General features: G+C 36.4%; 1 protein-coding gene across 18 annotated transcripts in view; it reads right to left on the bottom strand.

Annotated features, from left to right (window-relative positions):
* Nucleotides 1-745: 745 nt before the first annotated feature.
* Nucleotides 746-16,909, bottom strand: part of INPP4B (inositol polyphosphate-4-phosphatase type II B) — a 902,865-nt gene continuing 886,701 nt past the window's right edge. For 8 of the 18 annotated variants that reach the window (XM_058287349.1, XM_058287323.2, XM_058287122.1 and 5 more), the window contains one exon: nt 6,498-7,827. In XM_058287349.1, the coding sequence (XP_058143332.1) occupies nt 7,650-7,827 (178 nt within the window). In that variant the 3' untranslated portion in view covers nt 6,498-7,649. Of the gene's footprint in view, nt 7,828-16,909 lie in introns of all 18 variants that reach the window. The other 10 variants (XM_058287627.2, XM_058287658.2, XM_058287525.2 and 7 more) reach the window with 4 other exon arrangements.

The raw sequence follows: 16,909 nt of genomic DNA, 5'->3' as shown, positions 1-16,909 counted from the left end.
GTAGGGATGTTTAAGATAATAGATTACTGCTACTTCGACCTGGCTACCCTTCTATGGCAGGCAATATTTTGCTACAATTTACCGTACATTGTTTCACCATGGGCTGCCTACAGCATTGCTCAAGCTCAGAAGCAAAAAGGCATGTTGGTGAGAACATGTACTGGTAACGCTGACGTTAGAGAAGAGGAATGTTTCCTGCTATAGAATTAGGTATGTTTTTCAAATCCTCCAAAGATTTTGAAAACCCCATTCTTTCTTTGCATTGCAAGCAGAAGCCTCATTAGGATGAATGCTTTTGCAGGAAGATCTAATTGAAACCTTCTGGAATTTGCCTTCTACTATCAACTGCTAAAATGAATTCTAAATGATCAGCTCCAAGTAGCCTATGAGTAAAAGTTACCTGGGGTTTGCTAACTATTCTACATATAATCTTGACAAGATTAATGATTTGCTCCTAATTTTCAACATTGTCAATTCACCAAACACTGACATCTGGTTCTTGTAACTTTTGTATTTTATTGTGGTAGAATTAGTGCCCATGTAATAGTAATCCTGAAAAGTGCATTCTGCTAGAGAATATGAGACTAACCAGTAAACTTTGCACTGTGATTTTGGTACAGCAGAAATTAGCCTATTCCCTTTGAAATAGTGTTGCGGTTACTCCTTTGATATATTAAATAATTTTTAAACATTGCCACATTGATGAAAATGAAAAATAAACATAATAAGGAGAAAAAGACAAACAAAAAATAAAAATCACATTTATTTAAACAAAAATATACACACTGTATACAATGAATATGGTTTATACAGAACGATAAAACAAAAATGATATTTCTTCAAATGCCAATATAAAATTATCTAATTTAACTATCTGTGCCTCATTTCCTAGGAACACACATTGGTTTGTCTATAATATACATTTAACATAAAAAGAAGACAAATGCTAACCTTTCAGGTAAGTACCACATGAATCTGAAAATTAGATATTAGGCTAAATAAATTAATGAAATACACACGAGAAGAATTTGAGTACAAAGGATTGCATGTGTGCAGTGAAATGGCAATGCCTATGTAGTTGGAGGTTTATGGAGTCCATTCTTCAAAAGCCTGATAATTCCTTGATATGCAAAATTTCATAAATGTTTGTGATAAAAGGATTGTTTTAATTTATAAGTTTGGTGTAAGTATTATAGAGATGATACAGTGATCTTGACAAAACTTCAGCCAATATTGCATGCTGGTCAACAAAACTACAATAATCCAATGCTGATACAAGTATTCATAAAAGGTTTGCTATTAGATCATGCTTTTTGGTTTTTTGGGGGTAATTTTGATGTTTTCAGAAATACTCTGAATCTATTCAAACTATGATGAGTTTGAAAGGACCAAAGCTTCTTCCTAAAGAACTAGGAATAAAGGACATATTTTACTGTCAAGATGTGGTTTATCAGACCACCTCACTTGTGCTAGATCTCCTTTCTCTTTATTAGTTACTTTCGCTAGGTACAATACTTAAATGGTTTCCCTTTTTAGTTTAAAATTCAAAGTATGTATGCAAAAAAAATTCAAACTCAGGAGAGCTCATTGCACATATACAGATATATATATTTTTGTGGGGTAGGTGGGTGGGTTGGTATTACCTTATTTTTCCTCTCTCCTTGTTACTAATAGCCAGATAATGATTTGTTTCTTTTAGATCAGAAGTATCTAGGCTTTCTCTCACTTGTTTAGAAATAAAATTCAAAAAGTGCCAAAAGTGTACCATGAGTGAAATAAAAAAATACAAATTATCATGCTCTAACTCTACACTTAATTGGCCTCCATAATTTTTTTCTCAAACATTATTTTTATTTTCCCATTCTTAGAGATAGTTTTTGCTATTGGCAGCACTGTTTGGATGCTAAGTTCTAACTTACAACTGCTAAAGAAACAGAAGATATAATATATTGGGACTTTCCTTATAAAGCAAAGAAAAATAAATATAGGGAAAAAAAGATAGCTTATGTAGATTTCAGCTGGCCTAATGAGTGTGAATTTGCACAAAAATTGTCTATCAACTGCACGTCTCTCAACAAATCATTCTTTTCCATAGTGCATAATTTACAAAGCCTCCAAGCTATTAGGGATGCTTTTGTTCAATATATTTGCTTCCCTCTGTAACTGCTGATCACAGTTTTTCTCAGGCAAGTTCCTTAAATCTGTGATAAACACTAATTTATTTCCTAAAAGATTACAAAAGGTACCCTGTAATATTGAACTAAACAAATGATATACCACACTGCTTGGAAATCAAACACCTAAAACATCTGTGGTGATTTAGCAAACTGCCAGAGTTTAATTTGTTTAGTCTAACAGTTTGGGTTTCAACTGAGCTATATTTATTAGAATCTGGGCACAGTAATATGTTACTGTCTTTCCTACTTTTAGAAAATGCCAAAATTATAAACTTAAAAATTGATACAATAGCACATTTTCAGTGATGCTCTGATTAGACTTAAATTTCCCTGAATTTAACCCTGAGTTGTTACTGCTTACACTGAAGCTGCATTGCTACAATTTCCCTTTTAAAACATCATAGAGGTGGCTGATGGGTATGGGGAAAGGCAGGAAGAGATGAGAGGTGGAGGCGTCTTTGGGACATGGAGCTGCCCTGGATGGTGCTTCAGGGGCAATCACGGGACAATGTAAATCCTCACAGGGCCCACTGGATGGAATGGGGGAGAGTATGGGCCATGATGTGGACCATTGACCATGAGGTGCAGAGGTGCCCAAGGATGTACTTACCAAATGCAATGGATGTGTCATGATGATGGGAATGAGTGTTGCTGGGGGGGGAGAGGTGGGGTGGGGGTGGTGGGGTTGAATGGGACCTCATATATATATATTTTTAATGTAATATTATTACAAAGTCAATAATAAAAAAATGAGAAAAAAAACATCATAGAGAGATAAGTTTTTAAACTTTAATTATGCAGAGAATATAAATATCAAATATGATTTATAGCCTAATAGGAGTCTTTAAAAGAGGGTAAAGAGGAAAACAAAATTGTAGCCAACTCTCTTTGAAGAGAGATTACATTGAATATCTGTATAATAATTTTATACTGCTTCCAATAATTTGATATTTTCTGGAGAAAAATTGATGGTCCATACACTGTTATGTTTCACATAACAGTAAATGTTTCACAACTGGCTTTCCAGGAATTAAAAGCTCTCTTTGGTAGCATTTGCTAATTTTCTTTGTTGTAAATATTCCCACTGTGGCTCATTTCAAGCTACCAACATGACATTACCCAAAGTGGAGTTGAGAAGAAAGGCCCAGTAGCACACATGTAATATTTCCACCTAACAGATAAAATAGACATAAATAACCTTAAAGGCACAGATAATAGCACAATGTAGTAAAGTCATTAGGAAGTGGTGAATTTTGCGTATTTTTTACTTTTTAAAAAAATAAAATGTTTTCAATTGTATTATATAATTTAATATATAATAATGACTGTGCTTAAGAGCTGACTTACAGAATTCCTGGAAATTTAACGATTGACTCTCAGGAGTCGACAGGAACCATTCCAGTCCACCACTGGTACGCCCTCCCTTGGGACTGTATCTACTTTTAGGTCAGGAGAGACCACATTTGGTTGGACACCAAAGCATTACTCTATACAAATTACCACCCCCCCCCCCCCGCCTCCCCCTGCCACCCCTTTTCTACCTTGAGTCTTATTTTGTGCAAAATACTATTCTTAGTTGAGGAATAAAAGGGACGTATCCTCTATTCAAATGCTAGCTTTTAAGGTTTCACAGTTTTTCAGAAGAGGATATAGCCTTATAAAGTAAGAACTGAAGGTCAGTTATGTGGCACACTGCTCTAAGTGGGCAATCGGTCATTTATTAATAAATTAAATTGATGCTCTGACCATCGGATTATCAGACTGATCACACCGTTTCCATCAAAGGGTTATTTTGGCAGTTAGGCAATACACAGGGCAATATTTACAAGAGAAAAACCTCATGAGAATTAAATGAATGGGTGTTTCTAAGTGTGGGTCTTTTTAAATCAAATATTTCAAACTATTATGTTCAGCTCTATTGTGAAGCATATCCAGATTCTGGATCTTTCATCACTGGGTCAAACATATTCAGGGTTCCACCACCCCTCCCCTTAAAATATCTTTTCCTAGGGCCCTGTAAATAGCCAATTCAGAGTTAAAGGCTACATTTGATGATATTAGAGAAGAAATTTATTTTTGAACAAAAAAATTATGTTGTTTGGAAATGATATTTTCTTGGTTCAGTTTTTGGTTGAATAAGAGCTACTAAAATAGATCTGCTGGTATTAAAATAATAAATTAATTAATAATTCTAGTGTGAAAATCCCTGAAAGTTTATCTAAAATTTCTAGAAATTTGAAGATAGAAATATAGGGTTGGAAATGTCTTAGGAATCCTTATTTTATCAGGTATTTTACACAAGAAGCTATCCATTAGCTATAGAAAGCTCTAGAATGTTATCCACTGAATGTGTACGTTGGCTAAGAGATGTCTATACAATAAATCTCTGTCATTTCCAAGGGACTCGTGCTCTGAACGGCATGCTCCTCTGATGGGAAAAGAAAAAGAGTAAATCTAAAAATTTAGACAAAATCAGTTTTATTTATTTAGACTTTTGAACTCTAAGCTTCAATTCCAGCAATGAATCCAAATTTCTGTTGAACTAACTGGCATTCTTCCCTACTTTTTGTGTAAATTTAGAACAACAATTTGAAGAAGAGACAAACTCCAGGCTAGTTAAGTAAGAGAGGTTAGGGTCCTGCACTGATCTAGTTGTGTGATGTGGAGCATATAATTTTTCTGCCTCTATTTGCCCATTTTTTGAATAATGTTGTTAAACAAGATGATCTCTAAGGCATCTTCTAAATCTGAATTTTGGGAAAATTTATGAATAGTATTATTTTTTGAGCAATGAACAAATAGAGACTCAGGTTAATAAAAAAATGTTTTAGTTTTTCCTTAGTTACGGCTGCATTTGTTTTCAAAGAGGGAAGAATAGGTGTAGCATGGGGCATTTTGGGGACATTGGAATTGTTCTGCATGACATTGCAATGACAGATACAGGCAATTTTACATTTTGTCAAAACCTATAAAAATGTTTGGTGCAAAGTGTAAACTATAATGTAAACTATAGACCATGATTCATAGCAATGCTTAAATTCGAGTTCAATTGTAGTACATGTACCACACTAATGAAAGATGTAAATGGGGAAAAATGTGGGAGGGGGAAAGGGTGGAGTATATTGGAATCCCCTATATTTTTAATGCATCATTTATGGAATCTAAAGCTTCTTTAAACATAAAAAATAAAAAAATCTACATTAAAAAAATAAATTACATGTAGCAGATTTGAGGGGAAAAAAGATCCCAAAACCAAAAAACGTCTATTCACATACACCAGCCTATGCCAGACAACGCATACTTACACTCTCTATATTCTATGACAAGATGACTGCTAGAAAACGTCAAAAAAATTTTATTGACATTCATGTATCTGAGAAAAATGAAAATCAGGCTGATGGGGATTTTCATTTTGGGCAGCAACATGCTGTCATTTCTAATTTTCTTGCAATTTCAATTCCTTGTGCTGTTTTTCCTATCCCACTATTAAGCTTCCAAGACTGCCACTTCCACAGCTAGGTCACACAACCCAAGTAAGATTTTTTAAGAGATACCGCAGTTTTGAAAGGTACAGTTTTACTAACAAACAAATGGTAATCGACCTGTTCAGGAGCAGTAGCCACATCTCCACGGCAGCCAAGGTCTTTACAAGCACACCTTTTAACTGTTTCAACAGTCAGCACCGTGAGTTAACACTATCCACTCTCAAGCCGCTAGAAAAATATTTTTAAACCCCCCACATAGGCTACAAAGTTATCTGTGAGAAAGGCTGTGAAATAATATTTATATAAGGTCTCTTCCCCTTTTATATTTTCCTTTCTTCATTTTGGAGAGAGAGCAACATTCAATAAATCACTTCTAAAAACCTGCATTTAAATACTTCATGAATTAAATGTACACTTTCTGAACTCTCTCGACCAGTGAGGGTGAACACATCGAAGGTTAGATGTAGAAATGGTCATATTATATACGATTTTTCCAAATATCTTCCTTCAAATAATATGCTGATAACTAATTCAAGTAATTCCTAGATTCAGGCACAGCATCCTTTCCTCTGACAAATCATGAAAAAAAAAAAAAGGACCAAGGTGGAGATTTTCCAACTGAAACATGTTTGTGTTTCTGTTTATTTACATGTTGATAAACTTAGGTGTCAGCTTTTCCATAAGTCCCCTCTGGAGGTCTGTAGTACTTGGGGAAAGCCATCAGCTGTAGCACGTTGAAAGCGTACTTTCTGCATTTGATATTCTTCAGAACATTCTCTATGCGGCATCCTTCTCTGGTGAAAAGGGAGAAAGTACAACTTCATGAAACACAGAATAAATAAATATGCTTTATTTGTTCAATGCAGAGTTGCAGCAACAGTCCAAGTAAAAATAACAAAGATTCAACTCTACATTTTTTTTCACAAGTGATGATACATCTTACAAAATTAAATCCTAGGCTAGGCCCAATACCATTACTGCCCTCAGAAAGAGATGATTAAAGTCTCTTTGCTCTTAACAGATATTGACGGTTTAATAAACTCTTTAAATATAATTTGCTCCACAATACAGCTTTGCTTTAGTGTCATAAATATATTTGCCTTTTATATCTTTTCCACAAATTAATTTCCCAGTCTTTTTAAAACAGATTAAAATCTATGTGTAGCCCTAAGGATGCAGGTTCTAGGAATAAGGCATTTAATTTATTAAGTCTGGCCCTACAGGTTTTTCTTCTCTATTTTACTTCATTATTTTAGCTGTGCAACGAAGAGAGAAAATGGCTTTCCGAACAGCCTAGTCTAAGTCTCAGCTTTATCAAGGAAGAGCGCTTGTTCACAGACAGTACAAAAGTCACAGGTGCTGAAAATGGTGCATCCAGACACAAACAAGATCGGGTTAAAAAGAATAGAAAAATACTTTGAAAGCCAAATCAATCCAAACAATAGTTACAAACAGGTTAATTTAATTACAAAACATAAATAGCCATTCTCTCCGTAAAGTTACTTGACAGAAAAGGGTTAATTGCAGCAAAGAAATAACATAAGTAACAGATAGCAAGGATGATATTAGCACAGTGGAAATTAAATCTGCAACCTCCCACATCTCTAGGGCTTGTCTCAGGGTTTTTGTGTGTTGTGCAAATTCAGTCTCAATTTCTTTATTAAACGTAATGGGAAGAGGAAAAGGAGGTCCAGAACTTCAAGCTTTCAGGATTCTGTTCTTTGTCTTATTCCAAAGATGGTAATTTAAAAATTCTTCTTGAGATAGTTAACAGTGGGAAACATTTTTCCATGAACCAAAGAGCAAAATAATTCACTTAATGCATAGTACTTCTTTTTTTTTAAGATTTTAGGAAAAACAAACAAAAACAGTTACAATTCAAACTTTTTTTAATTCTGTGAATCTGAAAATGTAGAAATATTACAGCATTGTCCCCATAATTTAAAGTTTGGTCATTTGTAGAAAAGAAAGGAATACAACATTAAACTTATTGGTATTTGGCTAATAGTAATGCAAGACTTAAAATAAGCCACACAACTAGCAGGTGTGAGCTGACAAGCAGCAAGGCGACAGGATAGAAGTGTCGAGAAGTTGGCTTGTTATCTCTTAGACAGCCAGTTTCAGGATCATCGGATTCATTCAGTGCTCCCTGGGCTTGTCTGCTGCTAAATGGAGGGGGGGGAGAGGAGGGGAGTTAGGGGGGAGAAAAGAAAATAGTATAGCATTCACACAGTAAAGAAATTCAACCTTAAATATTCTGAAATGCAAATAATCTTATAAATAATCTTCTATAATGCAGCAGTTTTAGATGAGGTTTTTATGCTAAATAGCCCCACATGCATCTTATATACTCTTTTCTGACTTTACTTTTTCTTTACTTTGATAAAGATGTTATTGAACAAAGAGTTTCCTTTTGCTTTTTGTGCAAAGAAGGAAGGAAGAAATGCTATCATGATGTTTACATGGGTTGAATCTGTATGTACAAGGAAGACTCAAATAAGCATAAAACACTGATAAACAAGACTACATGAATAAAACAAGAATATGGATCAGTGCACAAAAATAATCTGATAAACACATCTTTGGAATCGGAAATGAGAAACACAGGATGTAGTGATACAAATGGATATGCCTGGCACATTTAAATATACCCTCTACTGCTATTGTACTGGTATATTATATTTAAAGTTATAAAAACAATTTATTGAAATGATTTGGTATTTAAAATGAACGAAAAATATGACATATCATCCTTGCCAGTCATAATACTAGTTAAACAAAACATGACTCAATGCCCTCTGTTTGTTAAGCTCATAAATTATACTGTCTCCTGCTCATCTAACTTACGTGGGGCTATATCTATCTCCGATGGACTCCTGCTCCTAAAATGTGCAGAGTAACACTGTAGAAAAGAAAATATTTTCAATTCTCATACTGTATTTTCTGTGTATGTAAAAAAAATAGGCATTTGTAATGCTGCTTAAAAGGAGCTCTAATTATGGTAAATCTGATATAAGTTGAAAATAACAATTCTTTTATATGGTGTATTTCATCAGTATTCAGAGTATTCAAAATTTCAATCATGTCCAGGGGTCAAGGGGTGGTTTACTCTCCATCGGCTCCTTCATTTTTTGAGGCAGACTCTGACTGTTGCTCAGTGTTATAAAAAATGCCATGCAAAGACAACTTCTAAACAAGCACCTTAGCAACAGCCCTCCTTCCAATCAATTGCAGGATTGGAAACCTCCTATAAAGAAATTCTTGACTAGGCATTGGCCTCAGCAGTGGCCACAGGTGGACAAACAGTATTCATCATTATTTCAAACCAACCACATAGGAATCTGCATTAATTTAAAACACTTCACCAGCAACGCTACAGTCTGGTGGTTCCTTGTTGTTCGTTAACACCAAAAAACCATGTATCTAGGGACAAAGTGAAGTAAAAGTTTCTCTGGAAAACAAATGGCTTATTAAAGGAAAGAGAGGGTTTACTTTTCACCAGCACAATACTCATTGTCAGTGTATATGTAACTTGGTTACCTGTTCCGCTTTCTACCGCAAATTAGGTAGAATATAATGCGCGGTAGATTTTAAGGTATTGATACCTTTGAAGGTGACTGATAGAGCTCCCTCGTCCTATATTTTTATATGGACTTCTCAGGGCATTTGAAATCCCTACATTGGTATTCCAGAAAAAAACGCTAGGTTATTCATTCTTTCAACCAATGCTTTTCAGTGCCTACTATGAGGCTGTCACTGCCATAAGCATTGGGGATATAGTAGTGGATAAATCTGCCTTTACAGTTTTGAGTGGGAAGAGGGGGAATATTGATCTATTGAAAGTGCTATGGAGAAAAGCAAAGAAGAGAAGGAGAATTTGGATATGTGCTTGTGTGTGTACAAGAATTTAAAATAAGGTAGTGAAGGACAATCTTACAAGGTCTCACTTGATCAAGACCAAAGATAGAAAGGGAAGGAGTCAAGTCATGCGAATACTCAAATCTTCTGATGAGCCAGTGCATTACCTAGTAGCTTTTGTATTTAGTAGCTGACAAATTCAGGCTGGAGGGAAAAGGGACATGAATGAACCCTGGGAGGAAAAGAACGGAAGCTGGGACTTTGTTCAGCCATTGCAGGCTCACAGGGGCAGTGGGAGGTAGGGTGGGAGAAGGTCTGAACCAATGGATGGACAGGCCAGACCCCACGGTCATGGACTCCACCATCAAGATTGACTCTCGAGGTGGAAAGGACATAAAGTCATGGAGGGCAGTCCCCTAGGTGATGTCCGAAGGTGGGCACATGCATCTCAGAGGTAGTTCAAGATTCACTGGAGGCACAGGATGAAATCAGAGGACAACCACTGTGATTAATTTGTATCTCTTTCTTTAAAAATTCTATTTTTCATATATTCTATAAAGTCCATAACATCTTAGGAGAGTAGCACTTGCAGAGACAGCACTTGCGGCATAGTAGATAAGAGCAGAGACCCTGGAGTGAGGGCCCCGGGGTTCAAGCTCAGGTCCCTCACTTGCTAGTCATATGATCTTAGGCAAGTTATTTACCATTTCATACCTTAATTTCCTTATTTGTAAAATGGTGAAAATAATAATACCCACATCAAGGAACTGTAATAAACTTAGCTCTATGAGTCAATACTTAAGAGGAGCCTAGAACAAAGCCTGGCATAGGGCAAACATTCTAAAACAAGAGTTACTATTATTATTATGCAAATTTATGTATATTAATCAATATACATGTACTGGTAGTGCAGCTCAAACTATTTTCATTTGAGAAGATGTATCATCCCAAAAGAGAGTGGGCCACTGACCTGGCCCATTGGTGCTCCCAGTTGGGTCTACCGTGGGGTGGTGTGGAGTGGCTAGCAGAGTGGAGTGGGAGGAACAGAGTGCCAATCAGAGAGTTTGCTTTGATTATAATACTGGGGATCAAGAGAAAAACACTATTGAAAGAAATTCTTTCTACCAACAAGGCAGCTGTGGAAGGAGTTCAGCCATAGAATAGAGGTGGGGGGCTGGCATCAAGGGCCAAGGGAGGCTGGGTCGTGACTTTCTGAACCTTGGATTTCAGGTACACAAAGTAAAGAAAGAGGCTCTGAAAGAATACTTGCTTCTAATCCAGCTCCAGCACGTACTGGGTGCATCATTATTAGCAAATATTCCTCCTCTTTACCTTACAACTTCCCCGTAGGCACAGGAGTGATAGAGTTGTTGAAAAGAATGAACGAAAAGATACATGCAAATTACTTAGCACAGTAGCAAGCATCTAATAAAATCTCAATATTTGTTAGCTATTATCATTGTTCTTATCATTAATATCATCTTTCCTAGCATTCCCTCATGATCTGTCCAGTTTTAAGGTGAGGTTTATCTGTAGAAAACCTTTACAACTTTATTGAAACCTTGTTTCCTCTCCAATATTCCCTGTTAGGAGAGAAGTACAGGTATATTTATTTCTAGCATATAAGATAGTTTAAGACGTGCCAGCAGCGGACTTGGCCCAGTGGATAGGGCGTCCGTCTACCACATGGGTTCAAACCCTGGACCTCCTTGACCCGTGTGGAGCTGGCCCATGCTCAGTGCTGATGCGCGCAAGGAGTGCCCTGCTGCGTAGGGGAGCCCCACGTGCAAGGAGTGAGCCCCATAAGGAGAGCCGCCCAGCGCGAAAGAAAGCGCAGCCTGCCCAGATATGGCGCCGCCCACACTTCCCGTGCTGCTGACAACAACAAAAGCGGACAAAAGAAACAAGACGCAGCAAATAGACACAGAGAACAGACAACCGGGGTGGGGGAGGAAGGGAAGAGAAATAAATAAAAAAATAAATTAAAAAAAGACGTGCTGACTACAAACTTATGTCAAAATATCAGCCACAATCTATCAAAATAAAATAATGCAGAATTACTCCCACTTCCTAGTGGGGCCACCCTGTCAATCGACTGGCTGAGGAATAGACCGCTCTGGCCAAAATATAAGTTGAAAGTGCCTTGTAACAGTCCCTACTCCAAGGACGCAGGACTAATTTTATGCCAGACTGCTTTTTTGCCACAACTGCCAGAGCACATTTAAAATTTTCCAGTCTGCATGTTATATATGCCTTCCAAGTATAAATTACTGAACAAAAAATTATTTTTAGAGGGACGTTTTATAATTGAATTAATTTGCTGTTTACTGCCTGCCATCACTGGAGATCAGAATAGTACATTAAAATGCTTTACACACAATCAATCCATTCTTCAGCTGGAATTCAAAGCAGCATGGTCTACACAGGCTGTCACAGAACTGAAAGCCTGAGGCCTGGGACTGGGTCACAGAGTAGTCAACGGGTGCTTTTTGGACTCCTTCCTTGCCTCCTGCTAAGAATGGCACAAACGCTCATTTCTTCATAGCCACATATGAATTTGTAAGCACTCTGCAAGTGCAAAATGCAAAGGTTGTGTTAGGTAACAATATTAGTAACTTCCTCACCAGGAGATTATGACAAATATTTAATGAGTGGCTCCCTTGCACGGTACCCTGACAATTCAATGCCATTAGTTTTAACCCTCACTGACTGGTAGATCACCATGGAAGCGTATCACGATGTTGTCTCCAACTGAAAATGTGACATGATCAGACATTTAAGGGCAGTTACTAAATCTGCAGGATAGAAAATGATCTTTCCTTCAAAGACCTGTCAAAGCAATCACTTAAAATAGAAACAAGTAAAAGAAAATGTCTCACTTTTAAACACATCATTGCCCACATGAGGAGGCATTTCTTTAAATAAAACCCAGGGTGCTTAACTTGTCGGTGTTTACTTATGCCCCCTCCCCTTTCTGTCAGTGACTATTGCTGTATCCCAGATAACAAGTCACCCACTGCAGATATCTTCTCAATTCCTCCAGACCTCAAGAATAAAAGTTAGAATCTTCTTATCTTCCCATGCCGGATAATTATTCATTAATAGTTTCACTATTTGATATTTTATTCCTCTAACCATGAGAGCTCTTCAAGTTCCCCCAAAGGAAAACTACCAATTAAAACTGTATTGAAAACTCTTCCCTTCTGACCAGCAAGCTGATTTCCTCCAATGTTAAAATGAGGTCACTTCACATTTAATTACATGCTCCAAGTTTGGAGCAGTGGGCATACCATCTTGAAACTATGAGTCAAGATTTTAGAGCCAATACCTTATACTTTTATTTGACTCAACATTTATCTGATGGACCAATATTAATAGAGCATCCTGGGTCAGGCTCTGAGCTGGTGAATTGTGTCAGATTTCAGGCTGGCAGAGCTGTGTAAAAATGAGCATAATGCAGCTTTGGTATCAATAAGAGTGGTATTTGGTATAGATCAGTGTATGTAAAAGTGACTTTTAAAGATCTTCAAGTTGAAAGTACATATTTTATAGATGAGAAAACAAATATAAAGGTCTTGCCTATGCTTCTACAACAATAAGTGACAGGGAGAGGATGAGAATGTAATTTCTCTGGTTTTCAGTTCCCTTACATTATTATCTGGTATAATAAAGGAAAAAGGATTTTTTATTATTTTTTTTAGTTTAGATCAAGGTTTATGGAATTTAAATGCATCAAAATAATCTTGGCATGACAAATTATCTACCAAAAATTCCATTCCAAAGATTGAATTTATAATTAGAGTATTAAAAGTAAATTCCCCGGGTTTTGTAGAAAGTCTAAAACTATGTAAATTAAGCAAAAATTTAATAAAAGAATATTAAGTGTAAGATCATTTTCATTGGCCTAGAATTAAGAATTGCCTCTGTATATATCACATCACCAGCTACATTTGAAATGCCTTCTTCATTCTATCTGGATTTTAGTATTTAATTCAGAATACATCACATCAACCTCAGAAAGAGCCTTAAATAAAGAAATTACTCAAAAGATATGAAACAATGTCACAGCTTTGAATGTCCAGGTAATAGAACATTTCTAATAATCATGGACAAGTGTGCTATAAGGAAAGTGCAATCTTGGGTAATATTAAGCAAAATCCACCCTCCAGGGAGGTATGAGTCCCTCCCCTGGAGCACCACCTGCATTTCTGGACCTGACATTTTGGGTGGAGGGGCACTATGAGTTGGAAGAAAATAGAACAGGGCTCTCAGGAGGAGGATGCTGGGTTTGCGAACTTGGTATTTTAGGAAAGATTGAAGACACTGGGCATGAGAAAAATTAATTGATTTGGAGAAGAGGAGAACGTATGGTTAAGTGGTTGCTGATTTCAAATAATCAAAGGCTGTTTAGTTTAAGGCCTGGACTACGTTGAAAAGCAATGGAAGGGTTTAAAGTAGAGAAAGAGATCTCATATACATTATGTCCTATCATGTGATAGCTACTTTATAGGTAATCTCTTATTTATTCCTTACAAAACTTTCAACCCATTAGTATTCTTATTTCAACAGGCTCAAACTTGCTCAAAGCAGGAGACAGGGGATTCGATCCCTCATCTAATGAAATATCCATATTCTTTTCACTTTTTGATTGAGATCCTATCCTTTAAGCACAGTTTCCTGCAATCTCTCAGAAACAGGCAGATGTGATCACTTGCCAGTTGAGAGATTGGATTAAGTGACCTCTAAGACTGCTTTCAGTTTTATCTTCCTGTGATTCTTTGATTATATTACAATATAACTGCTGTATTGCAGAGATGCATATTTTTTTTCTACAAATAGAATAGATATAATAGAATAAAACTCAATAAGAAACAGTTGGGGCAGGAGTCAAAAATCAATGAATACAAAGCACGTTTGACAATAGATTTGGTCTCTAAAGTTGTTCTTGTTCATTCCTGTCTATTTACATAGTCTATAGTAATAAAAAAAAACCCACCATGTCTTACATATTTAACTGTTTTAATTTAATTTCTTCCAGGTATCACTTTATTTGTACACTCCTCATATTTCACTGTTTTGTTTGGTTTTTAAAAGTACCTGGAAATTAGGAATATCTTTTTGTCAGAATAAGTGAGCCTACAAATAGTGATATTTTCAGATGGTATGTAAGCACTGCTTTGAAGAGAAAGAAAGTACATATTCCCAGAAATGCAACTCAAGAACAGACAGGAAAGTGGCTTAGTATAAAATCTAAATACATTAAAAAAAAAAAAAAAAGGAAAAAAGAGAGACATAAATTTTTTTTTTATGGGACTGATGTTTATTTTAAACATTTCTTTTTTTTTTATTGACTTTGTAATAATATTACATTAAAAATATATATGTGAGGTCCCATTCAGCCCCACCCCCCACCCCCCCCCCCCCCCCCCCAACAACACTCGTTCCCATCATCATGACACATCCATTGGATTTGGTAAGTACATCTTTGGGTACCTCTGCACCTCATAGTCAATGGTCCACATCATGGCCCATACGAGAGACATAAATTGAAAGTGTAATTGTTCCATCAGATCATTATCAGAGACCTGATTCAAGTTTTGATCTCTGAATATTAAAAAGGAGGATATTTGAATTAGGCATAGAAATAAGTACCATAAATGATTAAAGGAGTAAGGAAAAAAGCTTTTGAAAAAGTGGTTAATGACAGTTTTGCCTGGATAAAAGAAGGCTAATATGTGCTATGATGGCTATATTTAAATATATGTAAGACGTGGCAAAATACTTTTTGAGGTAATTAGTGTTTTGCTCTCTGTGTTTTTTCCTTATTCCTCTTAGTTTTGGCTGTAGTCTAAAGCTTATGCCCCAGGGATTTTAGCAATGCTGAAAGCAAAAGCTGCCTGAACAAATTGATTTACCCTTCTTTAATCTCAGAGAAAATGTCTATGGAAGGGAAGAGAGAAATAAAGGATTGGGGAAGGGGGAGGGGCAGGGAAAGAGCATATTGTGGGGGAGAGAGATCATATATGTGTATATATTCCCAATACTGTATATTCTCAGTATATTCTCACCTCTACCTTTGCTTTTACACTGAACCCTCTGATAGAGTCAATTAAATTTTTACCCCTGGAACTTGCCTGTTAGAGTATCTTCTTCTCTAGAAGAAAAAGGTCTCTTTCCCCCACTTTCTAATCTTTCCCCTTTCTATTTCCCAGCTTCTCCCTTGAATCCCACTATCACATGCAAACAAGATGCTTCAATTTACGTTATCAATGCTTGGAAGTAAAGGCTAGGGAATGAGAATAAGATACTGTGGCACATTGAATCATGCCCCCCACAGAGCATGTTCGAGTCCTAATGCTTGGCCCTATGGGTGTGAACTCATTTGTAAATGGGATCTTTGCAAATCTTATTAAGATGAGGCCCAATTGAAACAGGGTGAGCCATAATCCAATATGGCAGGAATCCTTATAAGCAAAGGGAATTTGGACAAGGAGGTCATAGCCAAAGGAGAAGACAGAAAGAAGCAGACACATCATGTGACAGGGCAGAGACTGCCTACCAGCAAGCCACTACCAGAACACTACAGACTTCAGACAAGGCATGGCCTGCTGACACCTTGGATTTTAGACTGCTAGCCTCTAAATTGTGAACCAACTAATTCCTATTATTTAGGCCAAACACATCATTATAGAAGCCCTGGCAAACTAAGAGATTCATTCAAGAATCTTAGGGTTTAGCTGCTGGATACAACAAGCACATGGCTAAACAACAACAACAAAAACAAAAAACAGTTACACAACTATGAAAAAGGTGGTATATAAAATGTACACTACGTCTGGGAGGAAAAACTCCCAAGCTATATCTCAAAGTGCTTTACGTGTATCACCACTAATCTCTACTATAGGGATTCAAAGATCAGGGAAGGCTCCTTAGAGATTTAGACTTTTGTGAAGGACAGTGAAGGCTGACTGAAGTGCAAGAGCTGGAAATTGGGTAGAGTTAGGAATATGTAAATAACATGGAAAGGCATGGAAATAGGAAAATGTCACATGTATTTGCGGAATAGTTCATCACCTGCTTTGGTTATAATAACAGGAAAATAAGGCAATCTATGAAGGCAGGAAAATTAAAGGCTAGGATTGTTTTCTTATTGCATATTATTTCATACATTCCTAAAATAAACATTATTTCAAGGTTAAAAATTTATTAATATTTCTATTTATGATTATAAATCATTTGAAACCTAGAAAAACAAATCAAGAACAAGCACTTAATCAATACCATTTGGTTGAAAGACAGAAAACAACAGAATAGTTTAAATTCCAAGGACCCCTTCCCTAGTCACACTGCCTTTCCTCTCTCATCACCTGAGATGATCTCTATCCTGAA

The sequence above is a fragment of the Dasypus novemcinctus genome, chromosome 1 (assembly GCF_030445035.2).
Source record: "Dasypus novemcinctus isolate mDasNov1 chromosome 1, mDasNov1.1.hap2, whole genome shotgun sequence".
Taxonomy (NCBI): domain Eukaryota; kingdom Metazoa; phylum Chordata; class Mammalia; order Cingulata; family Dasypodidae; genus Dasypus; species Dasypus novemcinctus.
Note: the sequence above shows the minus strand (reverse complement) of the source record. Positions and strands in the feature narration are given on the sequence as shown.